The 25,730-nt window shown below is 32.6% G+C and overlaps 1 protein-coding gene across 1 annotated transcript in view; it reads right to left on the reverse strand.

The window, feature by feature from the left end:
• Window positions 1-6,709: 6,709 nt before the first annotated feature.
• GABRG1 (gamma-aminobutyric acid type A receptor subunit gamma1) overlaps window positions 6,710-25,730 on the reverse strand; it is an 85,268-nt gene continuing 66,247 nt past the window's right edge. Inside the window, exons 6-9 of the mRNA XM_012441179.3 lie at window positions 24,852-24,989; window positions 24,592-24,744; window positions 19,650-19,864; window positions 6,710-9,321 (exon numbers count right to left, since the gene is read on the reverse strand). Of these exons, the coding sequence (XP_012296602.1) occupies window positions 9,055-9,321; window positions 19,650-19,864; window positions 24,592-24,744; window positions 24,852-24,989 (773 nt within the window). The 3' untranslated portion in view covers window positions 6,710-9,054. The remainder of the gene's footprint in view (window positions 9,322-19,649; window positions 19,865-24,591; window positions 24,745-24,851; window positions 24,990-25,730) is intronic.

Here is a 25,730-nt window from a genome sequence, read left to right on the forward strand (position 1 = left end):
TAGTGCCTAAACATAATGGAGGCAGTTTGCCAAGCACTCCTTGGTGAAATATTGGCTAAAAGGTGTTTAGAAAGTCTGGCAGTGTGGGTAGTGATTATGGGTGATAGATACTGTCAAGAGCTTAAGACAATAAGGAACTCATAGAGTCAGAGTTCTTTTCTAGGGAGAATATATCTTTCGAAGATTTTTCTGTATAAAACACTACAGAATGCTCAAATACAGATTTAAAAATAAAGGAACACTGCCTTTGAGACTCTGAACAAAGAGGATAAAGGAGCATTAAAATTAAAATAATCAGTTTTTATACTCTAGAATATTCTCTTGCTTACCACCATACCATCACTTAAATTGCTTATTCCTAATAATCTTTTACATCTCAGGTTGGCTTCTGCTTAGTTAAGCCTGAATTATGTTAACCTATATGATCCTCAGTTTAGTTCCTCAACATAGCTTGTATCAGATTGTTCACAATTATCTGATTATTATTTGTTTTTTTATTTGATTCTAAATGACATAGCCAGAAAATATGCCATTTTTATTGTTATACTCCTAGCAAGAAAGGAACAGCCAAGAAGACCATGACCTTGTCGTGGTCCAGGTTTTTTTTTTTCCTTTAAATTGTCAAAGAAAGGTATGCAGTGGAGACCAAAATATATATTCTTGGCTAACAGAGACTTTGGCAACACATGTAAATTTAAGAAATCTAGTAAATTAGTTTTTGGCTCTTACAACAAACATATGTCTCAAAATTTACAACACCAATGTGCCAAAAATTTTATTTGCCAGTATCAGAAAATACAGAGCCAGAGGGAAAAAGATCAGTCTTGTTTGATGCACTGGTCAAGCTTGCCAAGTCATCTGGTTAAGCCACGGCTGTTGGACCCTGTAACATTAGGCAGAGAACTGAGATTTGCTAGGGGTGCCTCTAGCTCTTGTTTTCATGTAAGAAAAAAATATGTATGTGTCCATAAAGTGCACTAACTTTAATCTGTTTTGAATTCTAGTAATATCCTCACATGCTCTAAGTATTTCCATTTTCCCCTCCAAATCTTCTCTCCACCCTTCTGCCCTCTACACCGTGTCACAGAAAACAGATGTATGGCTTAGATCAATGGCCCCCTTGCCATCTGGTCTCTGCTTAGGGTGTGCCAGTGGAGAAGACTAGCAGAAGAGAAGAGGGAGGAAGGGAAATCACGCCACTGGAGTATTTGTTCCTCAGGTTCCCTCCAGCAGTGTTGTCACAACTGTCTGTGTCTGTCCTTTAACTGATGAAGGCCACACTTCCTGTCAGATGTTTTTTTTGCACACAGTAATTCTTTTTCTTCCTTTCTTTCTTTCTCTTTTTTTTTTGAGATGGAGTCTCACTGGCCCAGGTAGAATGCAGTGGTGCAGTGGTGCAATCTTGGCTCACTGCAACGTCCACCTCCTGGGCTCAAGCAATTCTCCTGACTCAGCCTCCAGAGTAGCTGGGACTAGAGGTGTGTACCATCATGCCCCTGGCTAATTTTTGTTTTTTTATATTTTGCATTTTTGTGGAAACAAAGTTTCACCATGTTGATCACATAGCAATTTTATAGCTTTTTACAACTATACCCACTTCTTGGTCCTTTATCTTTACCTCCTCCTTTAGTATACATTTTTTAACAAACTACTTTTTATGATTATTTTAAATATAAATTTTAATTATTGAAATCTGCATACTGAAATGCAGAAGGAAAGCACATGAGTAATGTACAAAGTGAATTAAATATTTATTCTGAAGAAATTATTCATAAAGGGTTGCTTGGGTTTTAGTGCTGCAAAAAATATTGTTAAAAGCAAGATTTCGGCCAGGCACAGTGGCTCAAGCCTGTAATCCCAGCACTTTGGGAGGCCGAGGCGGGTGGATCACGAGGTCAAGAGATTGAGACCATCCTGGTCAACATGGTGAAACCCCGTCTCTACTAAAAATACAAAAAATTAGCTGGGCATAGTGGCGCGTGCCTGTAATCCCAGCTACTCAGGAGGCTGAGGGAGGAGAATTGCCTGAACCCAGGAGGCGGAGGTTGCGGTGAGCCGAGATCGCGCCATTGCACTCCAGCCTGGGTAACAAGAGCGAAACTCCGTCTCGGGAAAAAAAAAAAAAAAGCAAGATTTCATATTGACACAAGCAATTTTAATGGGAAAACATACCTTATGCTGCCTCAAGAGGGAAAACTTCAAAATTACTTTAATATTTGCTTTTCTCACTTTTATTTTACTTAAAGCATCTTGTTTCAATTTTAGTGGTGACAACAACCTTCTCTCTAGATTAACCTACTTTATCTACTTCAATAGTATTAAACTAATTAGGAAGAGTCATGTATTTTCATTAATGAAACATTTATAATAGTTTTTCACAGATTTTAAAAAAGAGGGCGTAGCTTTCATTAATGTCTCTTTGAGAGAAGTTAAGAGGTTGAAGTATAGTGGAGAGCAACTAATTGCATTACTTCACATCTTCAATGAAGATCTTTTACTTTTAAACTTAAAAAATATATTAAAAATGTACTTTAAATATGTGGCACTTTTTAATTAGAGCAGTAAAATTTTTCTAAAACAATAGTTGGCAAAGTGTTTTTCTGTAAAGTACCAGCGAGTAAATATTTAGACTTCATGCGCCATTTAATTTCTGTTGAAACTACTCAACTCTGTTGCTATAGCAAAAAAAGCAGCCGTAGACAACAGCAAATGAACAGAATGATTGTGTCCCAAGTCACTGTGGTGGCCATAGTTTGCCAATAGCTTTCTTAAGAAGTGAGTTCTCTATATTTTGATTGAATATCAGGAGTAATTTTTAAAAACATATCTAGTATATGTTTAAAATGTTTCAGCTGAAATGAAATCCACTTTGGAAATAAGGGATAGAAAGAGGATGCTATTATACAATTACTAAATAATGTAGATTTTTTGTGCTTTAAACAAATGTAGTGGGCTGTTTTTCAGTTCTTTGCTTCTCTTCTGTGAAGGAAAGATGTTCTAGTGTTGGAATAAGTGCAGTCACTACCATCAGAGCCATTCCACATAAATGAAAGAGAAGGTCTTTACAGTTACAGGCATCTAAATTTAATTTTAGGTTGCAGGTATATGAGCTTGCAGAATATATCTACTATACTGAGCCTTGGTATTTTCACCTGTTAAATACAGTTCTCTGCTTTGAAAACTAAGTTGTTAATATATAATGTATTTATAGTTCCAGACACATAGCAGGTACTCCGGAAACAGCAGTCATCCCCTGCCTTCTTCAGCTTTATGAAAATAGCATATCTGTTATTTTGGACCTGAGAGAAGAAATCACAAAATTCTAAAAAATATTGTACCGTGGCAGCAGGGAAGGGAGAACTAGGAAGATGAAGCAGAAAATACCTTATCTCCTGATTTTCTGACTTTTAATTTTCTTCAGTAACTGTTCCTTCTTGTGGAATAGAATTTTCTATAACGTGGGATAGCTGGAGTGGTCTAGGTATTAATCCTAACTAATATATATTGCTCTCACTGGCACACCTACTGAAGAATATCTGGTTGTTTACATCAGGGTAAAATCGCAAATTGTTAGAATAATCCAGACATTCATAGACCAGTGAAAATCATGCATAACTTCAATTATGTTTACCTAACCTTTTCAAGTTAAATTCCTTTTCAAAAGTCTCAATCAAGGAGAAACTTTTTAAGGTACTTAATTGAAAAAAAATGTGAAATTACATAGGTCAGAAATGAACTTCAATACTAAAGCTATGATCACATACTTTGAAACAGTGAAGGAATATATTTGTATGAAGACTATCAAGAAAGACACAGTTTAAGAGAATGTAAATATTTATTTTGTAACAAGTTACTGGGTTTATTTTTGTACTAAGGATCATGAAAGTAAAGAACACTTTGAAAAATTGAGATACTTTGCCACAAACTTACAAATATTCCTCAAAACGATGAGGCAGTAGCAGAATAACAGAAGCCATTATAATCACAAGCCATAAAACTTTATTATAGGAAATGACTATATACACTTAATGGTTGCAAATAAGTGTTATTACAATGAAGGATTGAAAACCAAACTATTTCCATTTAGGTAAATAATGTCTTAAAAGTCCACTAATTAGCCCTTTTTGCTTAACTGCATTTCAGTTATCACAGCCTTTACCATCACACACTCAAAGAGTCCAAGTGTGTTTCAGCTTCCAACAATAACAGTTATTTTATTTATTCTGACAGAAATATTTCAGAAATTGTTTGAGGATCAGAAATTAGCTTTCTGGATTTTTCTCTTCACACAGTAGACTATTTCTACCCACAACTCTCCTTTCTTATTCTCTTCATTCAAAAAAAAAAAAAATATATATATATATATAAATAATATTTTCCAGTTAGAAAACAGGAAAAGCTTATTTGAATAGAAAACCTGTTTAGTGAGGAACATTTTAAAAAAAAGAATCTGGAGAGATCACATTATGATTTACATTTCAAATTATTTTTTCTTCATCCTTTATGTGTGAAAAAGATAAATCAATAGAAAAAATAATCATTTGATAAAAATGGAACAGGAAACAAGATTTCATTACATCTAGAATTTTCTAGTAGTGTCTTTATGCCCATCTACATGCAAACAAGTATCTATTACAGGATCCCTTCCACCCAACACACCATGTGTCTCAGTAATGTTGTCTGTTGGTCAAAGCTTAATGTCTTTCTTTCTATTTGGGGCTATCTTTCCCTCTTTCCACTGAAGACTTCTGTCATAAGGGTACTGATTTCATCCTCATATTATTCACTATAAACCTATATTCTTAACTGGCTTGTTAAACTCCAAACCATCACACACCAATAAGATGAAACTTCTGCAGAAATTTTAATAATGTATCTTTTGTACTAAGGAACTCTGTGAACTCTTTATGACTTCATAATTTTACCTAGCCTCCTGATGTCCACATTCATGCTTCTCAGTTTATTGTTCTAACCTACTTTTCATTGTCTCTATATGAATCTTCCAAAGAAACTGGAATTTTCATTTGTGCTCATGCTTCTGTTTCTTTTCTCAAGCTGTTTACCCAATTGGAATTTGTGATCTCTGTCCCTCTCACCTGTTGAATCCCCAAGCTCCCATCCCTAAACACATATCCTCCACAAAACCTTCCTAGAGATATCCTCCCTCCCTTAAATTGTGTAACTAATCCTCTCATCTCTCTGACTACATTATATTTTCCTTGAAAGTTCATCTTTATATTTCCTTTTGTATTTAGAACAGTACTTTATACACGGAAAGTGCTGCATAAATATTTGAATAAGGTTACCTCACTTCCAAAATGCAAACACAAAAAGTCAGAACTGACCTTAAATCAACTAGAGCAATATGGTTAATAGTGTTTGAAAACTCCATTTGGAAAGTCCTTTATAAAGAGTTGGTAATGGTTTTTGTAACTGTATAGGAGCCTGGCAAGACCTCCCTAGCAGTAAAAAGCAATAAAGAATGGCCAACAGAAATGGAATACCAAGTATGTGTTGCTGTCATATGGTATAGCACTGAGAAGCTGAATAAATTTGATGATATAAAGAAAACTAGGTAGGTCAGAAATAAATGTTTCTAATGAGACAAGCAGTAAAGCATTAAGTGTCTACTGGGTGACTTCATTCCCAGTGCTAAGACCAGTGAAATAATTTCCAATGTAGTATCTTGTTGCAGGAAATTTTGCTACAGTAAAAATAGGCACTGGTATAGCTTTGAAAATTTTATTTATGTATCTATTCATCTGTTATACATTTACTTCAATACTGGCTATTTATTTTAATCTACTAAAATCATCTTATCTAAAGCTCCTCTCTTGTAAAATTAAAGTGTTTTGTGCATTTTTCACAACATTTTGACCTGGAATACAATTTCACATTTATAATTATGGGGCCCTTGGTGTGAAAGAACTGTCAGCCATTCTTTTTGATGCTGAATTGGCATGAATGCAGACTTCAATTTTATTATTGTTCTTGAGACAAAAACAGTCTATTTTATGGTGATACATTAATGCCAGAATATGGAACCACAAATGAAAAAAATAATCCTTATGATTGCCTTCATATTTACACACATCTACTGTGCTTTAATTTGAAGTTAAAAACTTATTAATGAAATCTCTCTTCAGCTTAAAATAAAATGCCTCCAATGAATTGCTAATTCCTACATATATCAAAACTTCAGTTAGACTTACTGGGACATTTTTCCCTATCTCTACTAAATTCTTAAGTAATCTATGTATTTTTTACATTTTTTTCCCTGAACTTACTTGGCTTTACAAAAATTAATTTCAAGTGAGCCTAATTTTGTCCATGGAATTCAAAGATAAATAAAATAAAATATGACCATGTCATTGTAGATCTAAGAGAATAAAATTATGCCAAACATGTTTTCACGTCTCAGAATTTCTAGATCCTGGTAACATATTTAGAGAATAGGTCTATATAAACAAACATTTTTATAAATGATCCTATTTCTTGTGCTCCAGTTATCCTTCCCAATTCTTTATATCCACTTTTAGGGTCTATGTTAGTGTTAAAAACATTTAAAGCATCCAGGAAATTCAAGTTCCCATTAATTCCATAAATTATGGTATAACTCCCCAGAGAAAGGGGAAGATTTTTTAAAAATTATTTCTCAAGATGGTGAAACTTATACTTGGAACAGAGGAACAGGAAATGGACTACATCATCTTTGAAAAAAAGCTGTATTTGATTTCTTGAAAAAGGAGTCTAAATGCATTTTTACCTTTTCAGTCTTATTTTTAGAAATAAGATTTGTACACCATTCTTTCTGACTGCACATTTACATACAACTGATCAAAGTACCACTTGCTTTGAAAACAAAGTGCTTGCTTGATGGTATATACAAGGAAAGGCATCTATCACATATTTATAAACTTTATTTCCACTTGTAAATATTGTCAACATTTAAAACCAAGTTAATGAAACAGCAATGAGAAAATCAAAGCTATTGGTTTTTTCTTTTACATAGAACTGTGTTTCTGAAGGAACGCTATTTATATCAAGCACTTTTAAGTATTTTAAAATATAGTCATGCTCAGATACACTTGAAAGAGTCCCAAAATCAAAACTCTCTCATGATAATGAGTAAGCTACAGTTTAAAACATGAAAATAGCCATACAATATTTTAGTGAAGTATTTTATTTTTTATGAGTACTTTTTTATTTATCCTTAAATGAATGCCTAACTTTAAAAACATCCATCAGTACTCAATGTTATTTAAATGAATGTATGAATAATGTGTAAATGAATATATAGTTGGCCAAAGTTTAATTTGGCTATTCATTCAAGAAAAAGCAGTGTCGGTGGATATTGGGCATTATCATTTGATTCATGCTTATTTTTTCCAGCAGTTTATGAGCAAGTGAAAAAATTCAGAGTTACCAGGGAATACAAAGTAAACAATAAATTAATTAAAAATAAAGGAAACCTATATATTTCTAATACATATGTATAACCATGCCAGAGATTCACTAACCATATGGCAGAATTATAACATTAAAAACTAGAGTGTCAATTGCACAGGTGACAGGTTAACTGCCCCCTCCAAACCTTAAGTAAGTTAGGCCGTGATCATAAAACTCTACATCATGATCACTGGTCTTGGCAACAGAAACTATTTTCAAAGATTATTTCCAAGCTAACCCTGGTAGTTCTCCAGAAATTTATGTGATGAATCTCATAAACAATTGATATGTCAAACTACTTACAGGATTATAACCATTGAAGCCTAGATTTAACTGTCTTCTTAACAAAAGAGACATTTTGAAAACTATTAACTGATAGATTTTACATCCTGTGAGACTCTAAGAATTTAGAGGGCTCTCACACTCATGTTCATTAAAGATGCCTCAACAAAACTCCCTCTTTAACATGATTTTGAGGCTTCCCTAATTTTCTAGTAAAAAAGAATATTATAACAATATACAATGTTGTTTTGAAACTGACAGGGTTCAGAACTTTGGAGCCGGAAGAAGCAATATGTAATGCAGGTCTATAACTGTTTTCTGAATATTACTAGTCTAAAACCAATGCTAATAGCACATATTTAAGATTTTGTCCTCAATATGACCTGCAACTCAGTTTGCCAGGTAATAATTTTTCACGACATGAGTAAATAAAAGCATTGTTTCTCAATATTTTTGTTATTTTAGGGTCTGCAACACTTTCATAAAACATAAAGAAAAATAATCATTTCTCTCCACACTTAATTTGCATTGGTAGATTTTAACATTTCAATGTTAACCTCATCATACATTATTAATGCTATGAAGCAGAGAATAAAATGGTTAGATAGATTTTGTCTGAATTTTTATCTTGCAGTCTTAAAAAATGACTTTGGTGGCTTCCTTCCAAGTTTGCAAATCACCTAAGTACATGTAACTGGAGTTCTGTTTAATATTGTGTTAGAAAATGGACTGTATTAAAAGACAGGTAAAAATTGACCTCTTCATAGGTCTTCTGTAATTGATAAGTTAAAAATAAATCGGATTCTTCTTGGGAATACAGTATCTTGGAAATGAATCCAAGAAAAGAAAATTATGGCTTTATGTTATTAAGTAACTGTATTTCAAGCAGGGCGTACAAATAAAAAGCAAGAAAAAAAAATTAAAAATCTTTTTTGGCACAATGTTTCTACATAAATATTAGTCTTTAGTCTCAAATTACAAAAAAATATAGATTATGTTTAAACAAAATATGTATTAAAATCAATCCAACTTTAAAACATGAATCAGAGAACTTAGAAATTCAAAATTATAATACATATAAGTAAATTAAAGAAAATTTAAGTAAAAATATGTGAGTATTTTAACCTACTGGATTTTGCAACTAATCAGTTTTTAAAAGCTGCTATGCTATTTACTTCTGAAGACCTTAAAATAGTTACAATACTACTCATATTTTAACCATTGGTTTCTCTGCATTTTAAATTTAAACTTCAAGTTACTGAAGTACAAGAGATTCTACTGAATTTAGTCAGACTTCTTTTGATTTTTGCTCATGAAGTAGTTTTATAAGTAAAGATAGCCAACCCAATAAACCAAGTTGAACAGGGCAAAAGCTGTTGGGAAAAATATTCTCGAATAAGAGTCAATTTTGGCAATGCGTATATGTATCCTTCCTTCCCTCCAAGATCCTGTTCTGCAGTCTTCAAAGCAACAGAAGAAGCTGGCACAATCTTTGCCCTCCAAACACTGATACCCATAATCATCTTCTTGCGGCACAGAAATATTATTCATTGGAATCAGAGTAGATCCAGGATGGAGACCAGGAGACATCTGAGAAAAATAATAAATGAATTTTTGACACCAAAAAAAGAGCATAAGGAAAGATCAATTTTCTCCCTTAAGGCAAATTCTAGGAGACTGATATGTAATGAAAATAATCTTGATTTCAAAAAATCAGTATTTTCAACTAGAACATATTTTTATATTATAATTTACTTTGCAACAGAACATGCATTAAATTCTATTATGCAGAAATGAAATAGTCCTGAAAAATGAAATACATTTTACACCTTTAGAAAGTTGACCTACCAAATTATTATTTATCACAAATCTAATTCTAACATAAAAATCAACTGTATATTCTATGATATTTTACACTAAAACATTAACAGTGCTATGTCTTTTTTGTTGTTATATATTATTTATTTACTTTTAAAAAAATGATAATAAATAGCAAAGAAGATATTTTGATAATGCAAAAGGTTTGAGAAGCTATGAATGAACAAAAAAATATGGTGTTTTTGATGGGTAAGCACAAGGTACCATATTTGGGAAAGAGGATGTGCAGGAATTAAAAACTCAGAAGTGGGAACAACTGGTGTTCAAATTCTGCTCATTCTACCAATGTAGCTGTCTTCATAGTTGGAATTATATTAGCACCTAATTTCTGTGACAGCTATGATAAGTATATTTCACAGCTTATGTAAAAGGATCAATGCTCCATCATGCTCAGTTAATAGCTACTATTATTAGCAGCTTGATGTGGAACATGTTAAATTAACTTTCTATAATACTTGATTTTGAATAATACTTAAATAATTAAAAAGTGAAAGTATTATACATTTGACGAAATTAAAATAATATAGAACATTAAAGCAAGCACCTCCGTCAAACGTGTGCCAAATTTCTAGCTTTGCCCAGTAAAGTTGTATAAATGTAAACTGAAATTACGACTGTTCATTTGCTACTATGTTTTCTTCTGTACAAAAATGGCAATACAAATACTGTAGGTTTGTTTTATTCTTAAATGGGATGATGGATATAAAACATGAAGCAAAATGTTTGAAACATAGCAAGTAATCACCTGCCAGTAGGTAACACCATTATTGCTGTAATTGCTACTGTTTATTCCTGATGAGGCTATATCACAATTGATCATAAAATTCACGCTAAGATAAAAATACTAATAATAACAATAGAAACTACAACAAAGTCCTAGACCACAGAAAAATGTTACTGGAAAAAAACTAATGACTAATAAACTTGCAAGTAAAATATAAAGATTTCAGTTTCAGTAATTCTTCATTTTTCAGAACTCCACTTATCTTGAGGATTATCTTAAGATGGAAATCTTACAACTTATTGTAATCAGTAATTTCACTATCTAAACACTAAATATAGTCCCAAATTTATAAAAATGTTTTTAACCAGATCTTACAGCCTTTCTAATGCAAATGTTTGTTAAATGTTGTCATCCTAAATTTTGAAATAGATCAACAAAATTAAATATTTTATGAAAAACATTTTTACAATTATAAACTAAAGTTTAAAATATCTTGCAACTTGAACCTATGCTCATGTCCATTTTGTTTCTAAAAAGAAACATAAAATCTAAGTCACCAAATATTAAAACTTCAGTAGATGCAAAACGAATTAAATATTCATATTTAGTAATATTTTTAAAAGATTAAAATACCATGCAGGTCACAATATTCCTATTAGAGACAAAATGTGCACCTTGAAAATAAGGAGAAATGTCATAAACACAAATAAGTTCATGATTAAACTTGCTTAGCTATGTCATAAAAAGCAGAGGCAGTATCTTATTAAATGATAATGACAGATCTTTTGAGGATGGAACTTGGGGATAGTTGACTACATTCCTAAATTTTAATGGAGCACTAAAATCATGTTTAAAAAAAAAAAAAGAGAGAGAGAGAGAGAGGGAGACAAACTGGTATCCGTTTCCTTGTCACTTGACACTGGAATAGCATATGATCATATGCTAATCAGAATTAAAATTAATTTTTAAAAATTGTTAGCAGGCAATTTGAAGATTATGTGGTAGAAAACACATTCCATATATGAAGCAGCATTATCATAAGTGGAAATATGGTGTGTTTTTCAGAGGATATTAATTGTTCGTGAGATAAATGACTAAATTTTAGTGCACCAAAATGAAGAAAAACTGCAAGGTGGTTTACTTAAAAAAAATGGACTAATTTCTGGTGAGCAGTATCATGGAGAGTTTCTGTTGCAAAGACATTTTAAATTTGCAGTTTTCTAGATTTTTCTGCCCCGACCCCCATCCTTTCAAAACTCAAGTTCATGAATTGGAAGAAACTACACTTCAATGAATGATGAAGGTAAACAGAAATGGACTTTATACATGTTGAGAAAAATAGCCAAAAATCTAAATCAATATCGATAAAATAAAATGTTGATAAAACCCAGATTTCTGACCTGGAAACCACTGAGAAATTAATCAGAAAAATATATACAGTCCAAGTCTTATATATCTGAAGTTCAACTATGCTACCCATCTTAATTTCTCAAGTATAGACTCTGCTTCTCCCGATAAAAGCAAACATTAAAAAATAATAAATCAGTTAAAGCAATTTAAAAAGAAACAACATAATTGAATAGAATATACTACTTTAAATGAAATAATTTTTAAAATATACTTTTTTAAAATTTCAAAAATTGTTAAGAATATAGCTGAACTTACTATTTTGAGAAATTCATCCCATTTTCACTATTAAGAATATATCTTTGTCTAGTTATATATTAGTAAAATATATTTTAAGCACCAAGTTATACTAATATCAAATAAATATTAAGTCATAAATAAATCAGCATTTACAGATAAGTATTATTTATATCATCTGCTAATATCTTTAAAATTATTAAATATTAGTAATATGAATAGCAAATATTGTTTGATTATAAAATACTGACTATATACTATTATTAATTTCCCATATAAAATGTTGCACCTGAAAATGCTAAACTAAGCACTCTCTACCCCTCCTTCATAAAATCCTGTTTAAGTTGGGATGTTCCAAAATTAGAGATTATCCCATTGGCATTAAAAAATCAACAGGATAAGGCTGGGTGTGGTGGCTCACACCTGTAATCTCAGCACTTCAGGAGGCTGAGCCAGGCAGATTTCTTGAGCCCAGGAGTTTGAGACCAGCATGGGCAACATGGCAAAACCCCGTCTCTACCAAAAGAGAGAGAGGAAAAAATAAAGAAACTTAGTTGGGTGTAGTTGCATGGGTTTGCAGTCCCAGCTATTTGGGAGGCTGAGGTGGCAGGATAGCTTGATCTCGGGAGGTCGAGTCTGCAGTGAGCCTTGATCGCACCACTGCATTCCAGCCTGGGTGATGGAGTGAGACCTTGTCTAAAAAACAGAAAAAATTGACAGGAGGTGAATCTTGGTGACAAGGAGCTGCCAATCAGCATTTAGAATTCTGAAAAATTTCTGAAATATAAAAAGCTGATGGAAATAGGCCAATGGATAAATCAAACCCAAAGAAGACACACCTCAGAAAGGCTCAGCAAATTGAAAACAATGCTGTGGAATCTACTCTTCCCATCAAAATGTCAGAGATACTCAATACAAAGAAGGCAGAATGGGAGTAATAAATGGGATGGAAAACATGGTATTGACTAAATGTCCACCTCCAGATCGGCTGCACTCTTTTGAACCGTAGCTCAACGTACTGTGCGTGTAGAGAATTAAGATGCTGACAGTTGGGGTTTGCTCATCTCTAAACTCTATAACTTCTATAGTTACCTGGGAAAGGTTAAGGCTCTTGATTTTGGAACTGGAATGTCCTAGTATTGGACCATCATCGTATTATTTAGAAGGTATGTGTGTATATTTGGAAGGAATCATATGTCATGCCCCACAAACACATACATGAAAAAGTACCTGGTTGGGGGGTGGAAGAGATAGGGGAGTGATAGCAGTGGGTGGGGGAAATGAGGAGGGATAAGATTAGGAGAAATACCTAATGTAGATGACTGGGGTATGGATGCAGCACACCACCAGGGCATGTGTATATCTGTGTAACAATCCTGCATGCTCTGCACATGTACCCCAGACCTTAAAGTATAATTAAAAATAAAAATCTGATGGTTGCAAATTGACAGTTGCATGCCAAACTTACTGGGCCTATTTGGGGAGCAATCACAAAGAAGTTTTGAGGCAAGTGAACAGCACAAAGGAGAAAAAGTGAAAATGAACAGCTGGAATTACTGATTTTAATATTTCAGGAAATATGAGAACATTAATCTTCTAGTTAGTCCACTCAGAAATACTTGAGGAAATAACGCATCCACTTAAGCAAAAATGAAGAGAGAACAGTTAGAAATTAAGACCTCTCAGAAATTCATAAGGTTATTGTAAATATTTAAAAAGCTAAAAGTTTTAAAAAGAAATCTTGAAAAAAAAAAAAAAACCTGCTCATAGTATAGAAAAAAATGCCTCAAAATATGATAAAAAGAAAATCTGGAATGTATACTGAACCTAGAAAGTTTAAAATCCAACTACCAGTAGTTTCCAAGGAGAAAATAGATTCAATTAAAACAAAGAATTGATAACATTCTTAAAGATAAAACATAAGAATATTGAATAATGAAGAAACAAATGAAATCAAAGCACACAAAAATTGTACAGATCCTTAAGAAATTTTCTACACTCTAAAAAACATGATAATGAAAAGTTTCAGGTAAGAAAAGAAAAAGATTTATCTGCAAATAATAATAATAAAATTGTCACTAGAATTAATAAGTTCAGAAGTAGAGATTTAAGGGTATATTTAAAGTTTTAAAATTAACCAATATAATAACTATTAACAGGTTAAAATATTGAGAGATAGAATAAGAGACAACAAAAGAGCTAATTTTTCTCTTATACCAAAGAGTTATAGATACCTTGAAATTTGGTACTGCAAGAATTAGAAGTACAATGAAAACAATCATCACCAGAATGTAAAAACAGAAATGGTTACAATGTGGTTGGTTCTAAGATTTGGGACAAATAGTGCTAGGTAGAGAATTTTATTCATTTGTACATTTATGAGTTGTTCTGTGTTTGTTCGTTTCAACCATGCTCCATTATTATTGTTAAAATTATTTTTTTCTTCTTCTTGGCAGCACTTCCAGCATCAGAAGTGGTACTCTGCATGGATCCCATGGTATACTTAAAATTAATTTTTTAATGGGAATTACACTCAATGATTAATCTGGTCCCTTTCTGCTGTAATACCTATGATGTTTTAAGTAGGAAGATAAATACATGATTAAAATAAAGGATAAAAATATCTATAAATATATAAATACAAATAAGAGTGTTCTTTGGAAGCCAAGGTAGAAAAATGAGCTGTTGTTGATGGTATCTATACACTTCAGTGAATCATCATATGACCATTGTCGCAACTGGTATTCTATCTATTGAAAACATTCCACCATGCACTGACTCTTTACAATTGTTTGAGTAACCTTCTTGCTGTATTTCACATTTCACCAATATCACATAATCCTTCCTGGGAGCTTTGCCAAATACTATTATAAGAAAGAATCTTTTTAAGTTGTGAAATTGTGGATTGATACAGCATTTCATTATTTTAGTAGTCTGAGAGGTAGACAAATGTTTATTAAATAGGGATGCACTGACAGAAATGAAAGTCTTTTATTTGATGAAAAGGAGCCATGGGTGAGGACTGTGGGGTGGGGCAGGGTGGAGGGGGACCCAGAAACTTGTTATGCATTATTTTCTTCCTAATATCTTGGTTTCAGCTTTTAGTATTATATTACTTCTTGGATTATTGCAATAGTCTCCAAATTTATCTCCCTACCTCTTTTGCCATTGAAGTGTATACTGTATACTATTTCTAAATACCTTCTGAAAACATGCATAGAAATATACCATGCTGCTTAAAAACACGTGTAACTTGCCAGTGATAAGACAAAATGTAAATTTTTAGCATGGCATTAAAGATTTTGCACAACCTGGCCTCAAACCACTCTTTTATCCTCAACATAGGTTATTTTCTTCCCTAAGGTTCCTATTTTCTAGATCAACTTTACCCAATAGCACTTTCTGTGACGACAGAAATGTTCTATATATCTACACTTTTCAATATGATAGCCATAAGTCACATGTGGCTATTTAGCTCTTCAAATGTAAGTAGTGCTACTAAGATACTGAATATTATATTTTGTTTAATTTTAATTAATTTAACCCAACCTATCTGTATGTGGTTAGTGGCTATTATATTGGACAACACAGCTTGGGACATATACTAGAATCCTTTTTATTCTCACATGTGAGGCTCAATCCAGCTGACATAGTTCTATCTAAAATGTTCTTCGTAATTTGTTGTCTTAAAAACTGCAATTTATTCCTCAAAATATTACTTCAGCGAAGCCACATTTTCTCTGGAATTTTCTCTGCCAAACTTCTGTTAGTTTACATGCTTTATGAATGAATTATTTACACATGAAATGAAATGAATCCTCTCCACTCCACTGTGACTGAAATTGACGCAAGTTTCTTTTCAACACTGTGTGCCTGTTCAGTGTTTCACAGGTCATATTACATGATGTCTGAAGATTGCCTGGGATGCTAGGCGTAGGCCATGTAAGTCTGGCCTTATGATACTTGTTTGTTTCAACAAGAACAGTTCCTTTAAAAATACATTTTATGTTTTCATGAAAATTTTTTTTAATGAGTATTGTTATTTTTTTTTTTTTTTTTTTTTTTTTTTTTTTGAGACGGAGTTTCGCTCTTGATACCCAGGCTGGAGTGCAATGGCACGATCTCGGCTCACCGCAATCTCCGCCTCCTGGGTTCAGGCAATTCTCCTGCCTCAGCCTCCTGAGTAGCTGGGATTACAGGCACGCGCCACCGTGCCCAGCTAATTTTTTTTTTTGTATTAGTAGAGACGGGGTTTCACCATGTTGACCAAGATGGTCTCGATCTCTTGACCTCGTGATCCACCCGCCTCGGCCTCCCAAAGTGCTGGGATTACAGGCTTGAGAGTATTGTTATTTAAAAATAATAAAATACCATATTTATATTTGTTGTAAAAATATATTACTTCTGAAAAAGCGTGAGAAACTATTCATCTGATTGTTAATTACCTCACAGACTCTTGGTTTAATTTTGATTTTTATCTTGGATTGTAATTTATGTTGTATCTTACTATGTTTGTATTTGTGATATATTTTTCATAACTATCCCTGAAAGCAAAGAACACATTCTATCTCTTTTTGCCTCCATAGTGTCTTGTCCATAGCTGGTGAAATAAATTTCTGTAATTTCACATCTTAATAAAATCAGGAGATTAAAAATAACTAATTTCAATGCTCAAATGGCTATAGCAGGCCCCTGAGGTAGGTACAACATGGTTTCCTGAGATTTCTGATAGCCTATGGGCTGAATATTCAAGTTTCAACATAAACTACTTTTTAGTTGGCAATGGCTGGTTTATTACTATTGCGTTTCTGTTGCCTTTACCTGTGGCATAAAATGTCTTGATTCCTTAGTTAAACATAATTAAGCTAACTTCATAGATTTTCTTAAAAATAAATGTTGGCACAAATACACCTGAATTATATACTTAATAATTAACAATAAAAATATATATTGGATGTGCATATGGAGCAATCCAAAATGTCATTGACATGTACAATAAAATAGAAAGAATAAAAATATGGTAATAAGGGAATAGAGAAGGAAGGAGGGAAGGAAGCAGGGAAGGAAGGAAGGAGGAAGGAAGGGAAGAAAGGAGAGAGGGAGGAAGGGAGGAAGGGAGGGGGAAAGGGAAGGAAGGAGAAGAAAAGGGAAGAAAAGAAAGAGAAGGAAGGAAAGATAGAAAGCAAGCATGAAAGAGAAATGAAAGAAAGAGAACAAGCAGTCAATGAGATGTCAAGAAAAGGATTTTAGTTTTGCTTAGTCACAGACATGTCGACCTTTCAGCGACTCTAGCCAAAGTATTTCATCCTAGCCTGACTATAGCCATAAACATTTTTTTTTAAATGGAAAATCTTGGATTTTAAACTACTCAGAATTTTGAGCCTAATAAAGAAAATGGGGCAATTAAAGAAAAGAGGAAGAGAAAGGTGGGGGGAGGAGGTGAAATCACAAACAGTTAACACAGGCTTAATGGCAAGATGCTACCATATCTTGCAAGAAAAGAAAAACATAAATTCCAGAAAGCCCTTAAGTAGGTGAATTTAGACAACAGCAAACAGAGCTGCCTATTCCTCATAAAAGTACATTCTGATTTACCTGATTAGCAAGACCATATGGCTGTACACTGAACCATGTCAGGAGTCAGATTTGATTACTGATTCTGCTTTTTCACTCAAAATATCATTTAGGATTGAAAGATTTCATAAAGCACATAATTGAACAAAGAAAAGAGACTATCAAATTTCATTATAGACGGCATTAAAGAAAATATTTTTGGTACTCAAGTAGTCAATTATAATATTTCAATTTAACTGTTGCTATTTGCCACTTAGTATTTCAATGTTATCATTTGATTTTTATTCTTTACTTTTCATAATTAGTGGATTGTGACCTCGGGTGATGCTAAATTTTAAAGACTTGACATACAGATTTAAAAAAATAACTATTCTGGAACAATGCCTAGATTGTGGAAGTCCGTAATAAATATTTGATAAATGAATGATTGAATAACATCATAAGATTAAAGTCTATACTCGAATAATCAAGGTCCCTTGAGTAAGAGTGGCATTGGAACTGTGGCTGAGTGTACATGAGCTGCAGCCAAACTGATTAGCTACAGTTCTAGAGTAGCCATGTTTTGGTTGTGTCCTTCGATAATATAGTGGTACCTAATTATTTATTCTTAGAGTGAAATTAGAGAATCCATGTGAGATTGTATATTGCCTGGCCTCTACCTTAGTTGTTTATATTTTAAACTTCCATTCAAAATTTCCAGAAATAAAACTTTCAAGGTAATAATTAAACATAGATGAGTAAATGATAAAATGGAAAATCCAGGGAAGATGCATGACTTTGTTGAAAGGAAAATGGTAGAAAGCCTTCATTTTTCTTTATCTAAAAATTTAACAATGGATATTACAGTTGACATCATTGTCTTCTGACTTGTACATTTAGGAGCCAGGATATATCCTACAGATAAGTCAAGTTGAGGGATTCATGGCCTAATTCTACAATGCAAGATATCAAATTTGTACTGCTAGCAATGTGCTCTGCTTTCTTGGAATATTGTGGGTATCTGAAAGCAAAATATACCAGGTTTTGACCTTGGAATACATCATGAAAAGTAAAACATAACTTAAAAGTATAGTAGAGTTTTATAAAGAAACCAATGGAAAAAATGAGGAGGGAAAAATGCACTGACTCTTAGAACTTACAAAGTTAGATAACATGGAAAACTCATTATATATACATTATGGTAGGCTTCCAAGCTTGCCACTCATGCATATTTATTTGAGTATTTTCCAACAAATCTTTGAAAGCATTTACTGAAATTTTTTTTTTTTGTTGTTGTTGTTAATTAAAAAAAATAAACATCCACTTTTCTCAGCCTTGTGAGAACAAGATATATAAAGAAAGGGTCAAAAGCTTGAGCTCTGGCACCAAAAAAGACCCAAGTCTGAGTCTTGGTTCTTTCACTTACTAAGGATGTCCTTGTGCAAATCATTGAATTTCTACTTAGAGGGTTGCTCTAAGTCTATATGAAATCATTGGAGTGTCTGGAACATTCAATAAGGGTTAGATATTACTTTCAGGTTGCTATAATTGATAATATAAAAAAAATCATAGTCAATCATCCCATACATGACTATATTACACTCAGTAGAATCCATTTTAATGTATTAAACTTGATGCAATATAAGTTAAGGTAAAAATATAATTGAGATGTGAGAGTAAAATAGTACAAATATACAAAAATAGAGAAGAACTTTGTGGTCATGACTTTCAAACACATTTTATGGATACTAACATTAAAGAGGAATCTTCATCACTAAAAGTAAGGTAATTTTGTTAGAAATGCAAATCCTAACACAAAAATCGAATCACAGGTAAATCACAAATAATGTTTGAGGTGTTAAGAATCTACTACTTGTGGGAAAATTCAGAGCATGGCAAACCACTCTACACAGGTGATCCAATGGGAGATATTTTAAAAAAAGAAATACACTTTTCTTGGTGAGCAATGTTAGGTACTCCAGTTTCATCTTAGCTTTATTTGTCTTTGGTTATGGGTCTCAAGCATCCCTATTTCTTTAAACAATCACATGAATATTCAAAACAGTATCACTAAGTAAGTTGGGGTTTATAAAATCGAGATTTTTTCTTTTTAACATACCGAGGCTTTATTTTTTGGCTTTCTGTCTTTAGTAGTAGTCTTTCCTTTTTTGTTGCTGGTAAAGTAATGTAAGGTTCCATATTCCATCAAGGCTGCAAAAACAAAAATGAAACAAACAGAAACAAAAAGATCCATCGCAGTCACATAAGAAACCTTAGGTAAAGACTTTCTGGCAATTGTACTCAGTGTTGTCATAGTCAGAACTGTAGTGATACCTATGGAGAGAGAAAACAAAATAGAAAATGAAAAGTAATAGAACACATTTATTCTTCCATCTGATTCGGCACTATTGTGAGTGAAAATAAACAATGGAAAAAATATGATTACTAGTAATTTACAGAATGAACAGAATGAATTATTGGTAGTCATAACTATATTGTGTCCAATGTGCTCTTTGTTTCTGTGAGTTCTAATCATTTAAATTACTGCAGACTGCAAGTTGACTCCCAATATTCATTCCTTCCTTCCTCCACTGTAATAGAACATCAAATATTCAGCTGGTCTCTGGTTGCCCAGAACAACTTTATTTGCCATCTCTCTGCAGCTAAGTGTGGCCACAGGCTGAGATCTAGCCAAAGAGAACCAAGTCAAGAATGTAAGCAACACACAGTATCCTAAAGACAGCCTTAAAGAGACAAGGAATGCCTTTCTTTCCTTCTCATTACCTTCTGTTGGAATACAATGACCAGACCAACAGCAACTATCTAAAATATTATATAATCTTGGGAATTAAAATTACAATACAGGAGAAAGCTAGAAGGAGACTGCATCTCTCATACTGTAATGTATCGCCTTGAAATACCTACCCCTAGACTTTCACATAAGCAACAGAAATTCTTCTAATTGAAGTGACAATGATTTGACATTTCCCACCATACATATACAGTCAAAATTAATCCAAACTAACAAAGCTTTTGGTTTTATAACACTTGAGTTAAACCTACTTTTTTCCCTTAAATTGAAATTTATTATTTGGAGTCACACTGAAGATAATGTCTTAAGTCTTTTACAAAACTAAGTAAAATTTCCCGTATAATTTTGTAAACAGCTTTAATTTTCTATGGAAATAATTGTCTCTGAGGTAAAAGGGAAAACTTTGATTTTATCTCTTCCAATAACCACAAATGGTAAAATCTATTTTAGCAAGGTCTTATTATAAGCTATATTGTACAGAAAGGTTGCTTGGGTGGGATTCGTGCGAATGCCCAGAAGAATTTATCTTCGAGTCAAGGCTGAGACACTTAGGTTAGCAGTTTGTCCACACACACCCTGCCCTCCGGCTCCAGGATACAGGGATGTGACTTTCCAAAGGACCTCGGAAACTCTCCACTTCTGCCCCTGCAGAAACTATTTCCATAACCAGAATTGCTGGCATTTCATTGTGCATAGGATGGGAACAAACTTTGGCATAGCTACTTTTTAATCTTAATGTTTAAGTGAGGAATACTGGCACAGTTATATCAAGGGAATACTGCTTTGAAAGCACAGAGTAAATCGTTTTATTTTTGAGAAGTCAGAATGTATAATTGGGAGGTCCTCTAGGGCCCCACCCCTGTATGTGTGTCCTTGAAGGGGTTTGTCTCTCATCTGTCTTTGTGTGGTTCTTACCACAGTTAATCTAATGTCCCCTAAATTACAGATGCACATGCTATATATTTTTAAACCTAAACTTACATAATTCTCATTCTTTTTCCCAGAAAATATGGCCCTATGAGGAGAATTGTTTGCTCTCTTAAAAGTACTAAAATATAAGCTAAATGCTTCTTAATTTGACCAATATTTACAGAATGGCAACATCTATGATGAAAAATAAACCAAAAAGAGCTGCAGCAACATAGTCTCTGTGGTATAGTGAAGGCAGTAACAGCCACCTCTTCCCTTCATGTCTCCACTGAAACATACCCTGACAATTCTACTCACACACCTATCGCTTCACTTTTATCACTTCTTAGGATTAGAGAAAACATTAAGAAGGTGACACAGTTGTGATGAATTTGGAATTATAGGACAAATTTAGGTTCAGTCTCTTACCCTTCTACCTATTAGCTCTGTGACCTTAACAAAGATTTTCAACTGCTTTGTGCCTCTCATTAAAAAAAAAATAAATAATATCTTGCTTTGTACTTGTAGTAAATATACAGAAGATACCTAATTTAATTAGTTTTTTAAATTTTAAAATATACAAGGCCATTATCGGTTATATTTTTGATTAATTTTTAATTTACTTCCATTTTTGTTAGAAAATATACTCCGAAAATTGTTGTGTTTTGAATATTTGTAAGATCTTGTTTAATGTTCCATATGCACTTGAAAATATTGTGTATTCTGAAGTTAGGTGGAGTGTTCTATAAACATCAATCAGGTAAAGTTGTTGATAATACTTATTTTTCGAAGTGTCTATATCCTGATCAATTTTTTCTTGTAGTTCTAACTACAAATAAGAAAACAGTAATGATTGCAGATTTGTCCATTTCTCTTATTATTCCTAACAGCTTTTACTTCAATTATTTTGAAGCCAAATCTATATTTTAAAGGCTTTGTTATGGTAAAGGCTAAAAAAAATAATATATACAAGATTTTCTTTCCCTCAACTCCCACACAAGCTTATTAAATGACATTGTTCCCATAGTTAGTCCAAGGTAGGTTTCCAAAGTGTTTCTTGCCTCCACAATTATGTCCCCTATCTACTTAAAAATTATTAAATCCAATGTATAGTTTGATTTTATTATCCATGACTGCAAGTTGCTATTATCTTTTTTTAATAAGACAAGAAAAACTAAGCAGAACTTTGCTTTCAGATATTTATTTAATTTAGTAATTATTATTCCTGTGATTACCTTGAGAAGAACATGGTGGATTTTCTATTAAAATATTTCTGAGTCCATCATAATAAAAAACATTTAGGATGTTAACAGGATATCGAGAAAACATTTTGGATATCATTGCTATTTTCTCCATGGCTTCTCCTACTCAAGATCCTACAATAGTCTCCCATCACATTTGAAATAAAATTTGAAGTCCTTAAAATAGCCCACAAATCTTATATAATCTAACTATTGTCCACTTTTCCAAATGTATTTTCTATGACTATTCATTCAGCTCCAACCACATTTGTCATCTTTTTGAACCCCAAGCATGGCATAGCAGAAAGATCTGGCTTCAGAACCATATGGTTCTCCCTGCCTGAAATATTTTTCTGTTCAATATCCACCAGGCTAGCACCACATTTCACTGGGTTACTGCTCAAATGTCACATTCTCAGAGATATCTACTGAGACTCCACAATATAAAATAGCAAACATCACACCACTCACATCCTGTCATTTTCTGAACATTGATTTTGCTATCTCCTCACAGACTTCATGACTCACTAAAATTTTATTGTATGCTTTTTATATTTTTACATTGCCTGTTTTCTCTTCTAAAATGTAAACAGCATAAACATGAATGTTTTAAAATTGTATTCACTGTTAACACTGCATCACCAAAAACACTGCTTGTTTTATAGAAAGTATTTGATAAATTTTAGTAACATGCAAGGTTGAGTTCATTAAGTTCAGCAAATTGTCCTTCAATGATATGTATGTGTATGTATATTTAAAATAGTTGTAGGGTCCACAATTACAAGAGATATTTGTCAAGTAACATCTGGCTGTACTTATCTTTACAACTGATATGCTAATATTGAATAAAAATAAATCTATGCAAAAACGACTTTACAATTGGTTTTTCTCTTCATGAAACTCCAGCATACAGCTTTATACAAATCCAGTGGTATAAATAATCCATTCAAATTTATCTTTGAGTAACTTCCAAACTGTTATCCATAGTGGTTATACTAACTTACATTCCCAGAAAAATATGGAAATAGAAGCAAAAAATATCATGTTTAAGTTATAGTAGCATACAAAGAACCTAAAATAATTTATACAACTTAGGATGTAAAATAATTTGAAACAATGAAAGGAAACAAAATTAAGGCATGAATGGATTTTGTCCACTATGCCACTACTTCTGTTTCAACACCCAAGAGAACTTCATTTTCAAGTAGAGACCTGTGTTCCTCAAGCATTGTCTTTGTCACTTTTATGTGACCTGCATTTTACTATACTTATTAGATGGAATTATTTACGATCTATCATAGAAATCACATAGAAACTTCCTTGTGGTTAAAAATGGAAACCATCTCACCTTTATATACTTTTAAGATACAATTATCAGCAATGTGATTCATGTTGTTCACTGTTTTGAGGGGTCAATCAATTGATTAGCAAGTTTTCTTTGTGTATCAATACCTGAATGCAGGTTATCATTTTCTTAAATAACTGTATCATAATTAGTCACTTATTTTGTTATATGATTTGATTATTGCAATAGATTGCCACAGAAAAAGAGCAAAAGTCTGTTTTGCCAAGTATGAATTACAACTACCCCGTTAATCAATGTTATTATACAGACAACTCTCAAGTGTTCACAGAGTAAGTACACATTTTACATATGACAGAAGCCAGAGAGCTTCTTGTTCCTTTCAGCTACTTGCCCTTTGGAGCAGTTCACTTCACTGGCAATGTTCTAAGAGCAGGTTATTTCAAAGCCATCTGCACACCTCATTAAATAAACGTTTAATCTCAACCAAAATAAGATTTAGGGATTATGTATGATTTTCATGTATTGATTCCTGTGATGTATCTATGCTTCCCTTGGCCTTAATTAGCAGGAAAAAAAGAAAGAATTTTCTAAAATTTCAAGTTCTTTACAATTCCAGTTTCTACTTGTTTTTGTACATATCTCTTTCAATATGGTGCTGTCCTATGGTTTCTGTCCATTTTTACCTGATTGTAGTCTACAAGAATATTTCTAATAAATATGAGTATAAACTTTTATCACATTAAAATTATTTTTAAAATTCTAGGGCATTATAGCATAATATTTTGTGGCATACCCAATGATGTTCTTGCAGGTACTGCATCTTTATTGATCCAAAATGACACCCAAGAAAGAACAACTGTCAGAATGCACGGAATGTAGGTCTGAATAGTGAAATATCCCATTCTTCTGCTCAGGTCAAAAAAAATTGTCATGATAACATAATCCCCTGGAAAAAAAATATTTTGACTATAAAATATAAATCTCAATCCATATATTTAAAATACAAATGTGATTTAATGCTGACATAATTCACTATTTGAGTATTGTCTTTACCAGAGATTGTGTGAGAGATTTCAGTAGAGTTCCGTAACCCTACAAATGCAAACTGATATAATCTCCAGTATTTAGGATCAGCCACTTCTACAGAGGGCTTTTTCCACTTATACTCAATTTCATTTTTAGGGTATCCATCTACAGAAAAAATAAAAATACTTAGATTAGCGAGATCCAAATTTGATAACATTGTAATACCAACATTATCCAATGGTAAATTATTGGAACTTCTTCCTCCTTTTTTATTATTAGATATGTCAAACATAGAACATTTGCATACAATAAATATAAATAAGCATAGTTTAATGAATAATCATACATGGATCAAATAATGATATACCATGTAACCTACTTAAATTAAGAAATAGAACCTTGATAACATATATGAAACCCAGTATGTCCACCCCAATATAGTACTCTCTTTACAATCTAGAGGTAACAACTATCCCGATTTCTGTGATGATCTTTTCTTTTTGATATAGATTTTTCATATGCATCTTTGAAAAGTATAGCATAGTTTGGGTTCCTTTGAACTTTATTTGATCATTGCCATACTTAAGGCATTATTTTGCATACTTTTTTTCTTCTTTTTCCTCATGCTACCTTGTCTAAGAACATCTTTTTAAAATATATTATGATAGTCATCAATATTGTTATATGTTGCTAAATTTCTTCCCTTGTAAAAACATATCAAAATTTATCCATTATACTGTTTTAGACATTTGTGATATTTTCTGTTGGCTATAACCAACATTGCTGCTAGTAACATTATTATACATGCATCCTCAAAAGTGTATATGAGAGGGCTACTCTAGGATATACACCTAGGTATGGAGTAGCTGGGTCATGGGTTACATATAATGTCAACTTTATGAGGTA

Source organism: Aotus nancymaae, unplaced genomic scaffold (assembly GCF_030222135.1).
Source record: "Aotus nancymaae isolate 86718 unplaced genomic scaffold, 86718_ANA_hifiasm-v0.15.2.pri h1tg000006l, whole genome shotgun sequence".
NCBI classification, from domain to species: Eukaryota; Metazoa; Chordata; class Mammalia; order Primates; family Aotidae; genus Aotus; species Aotus nancymaae.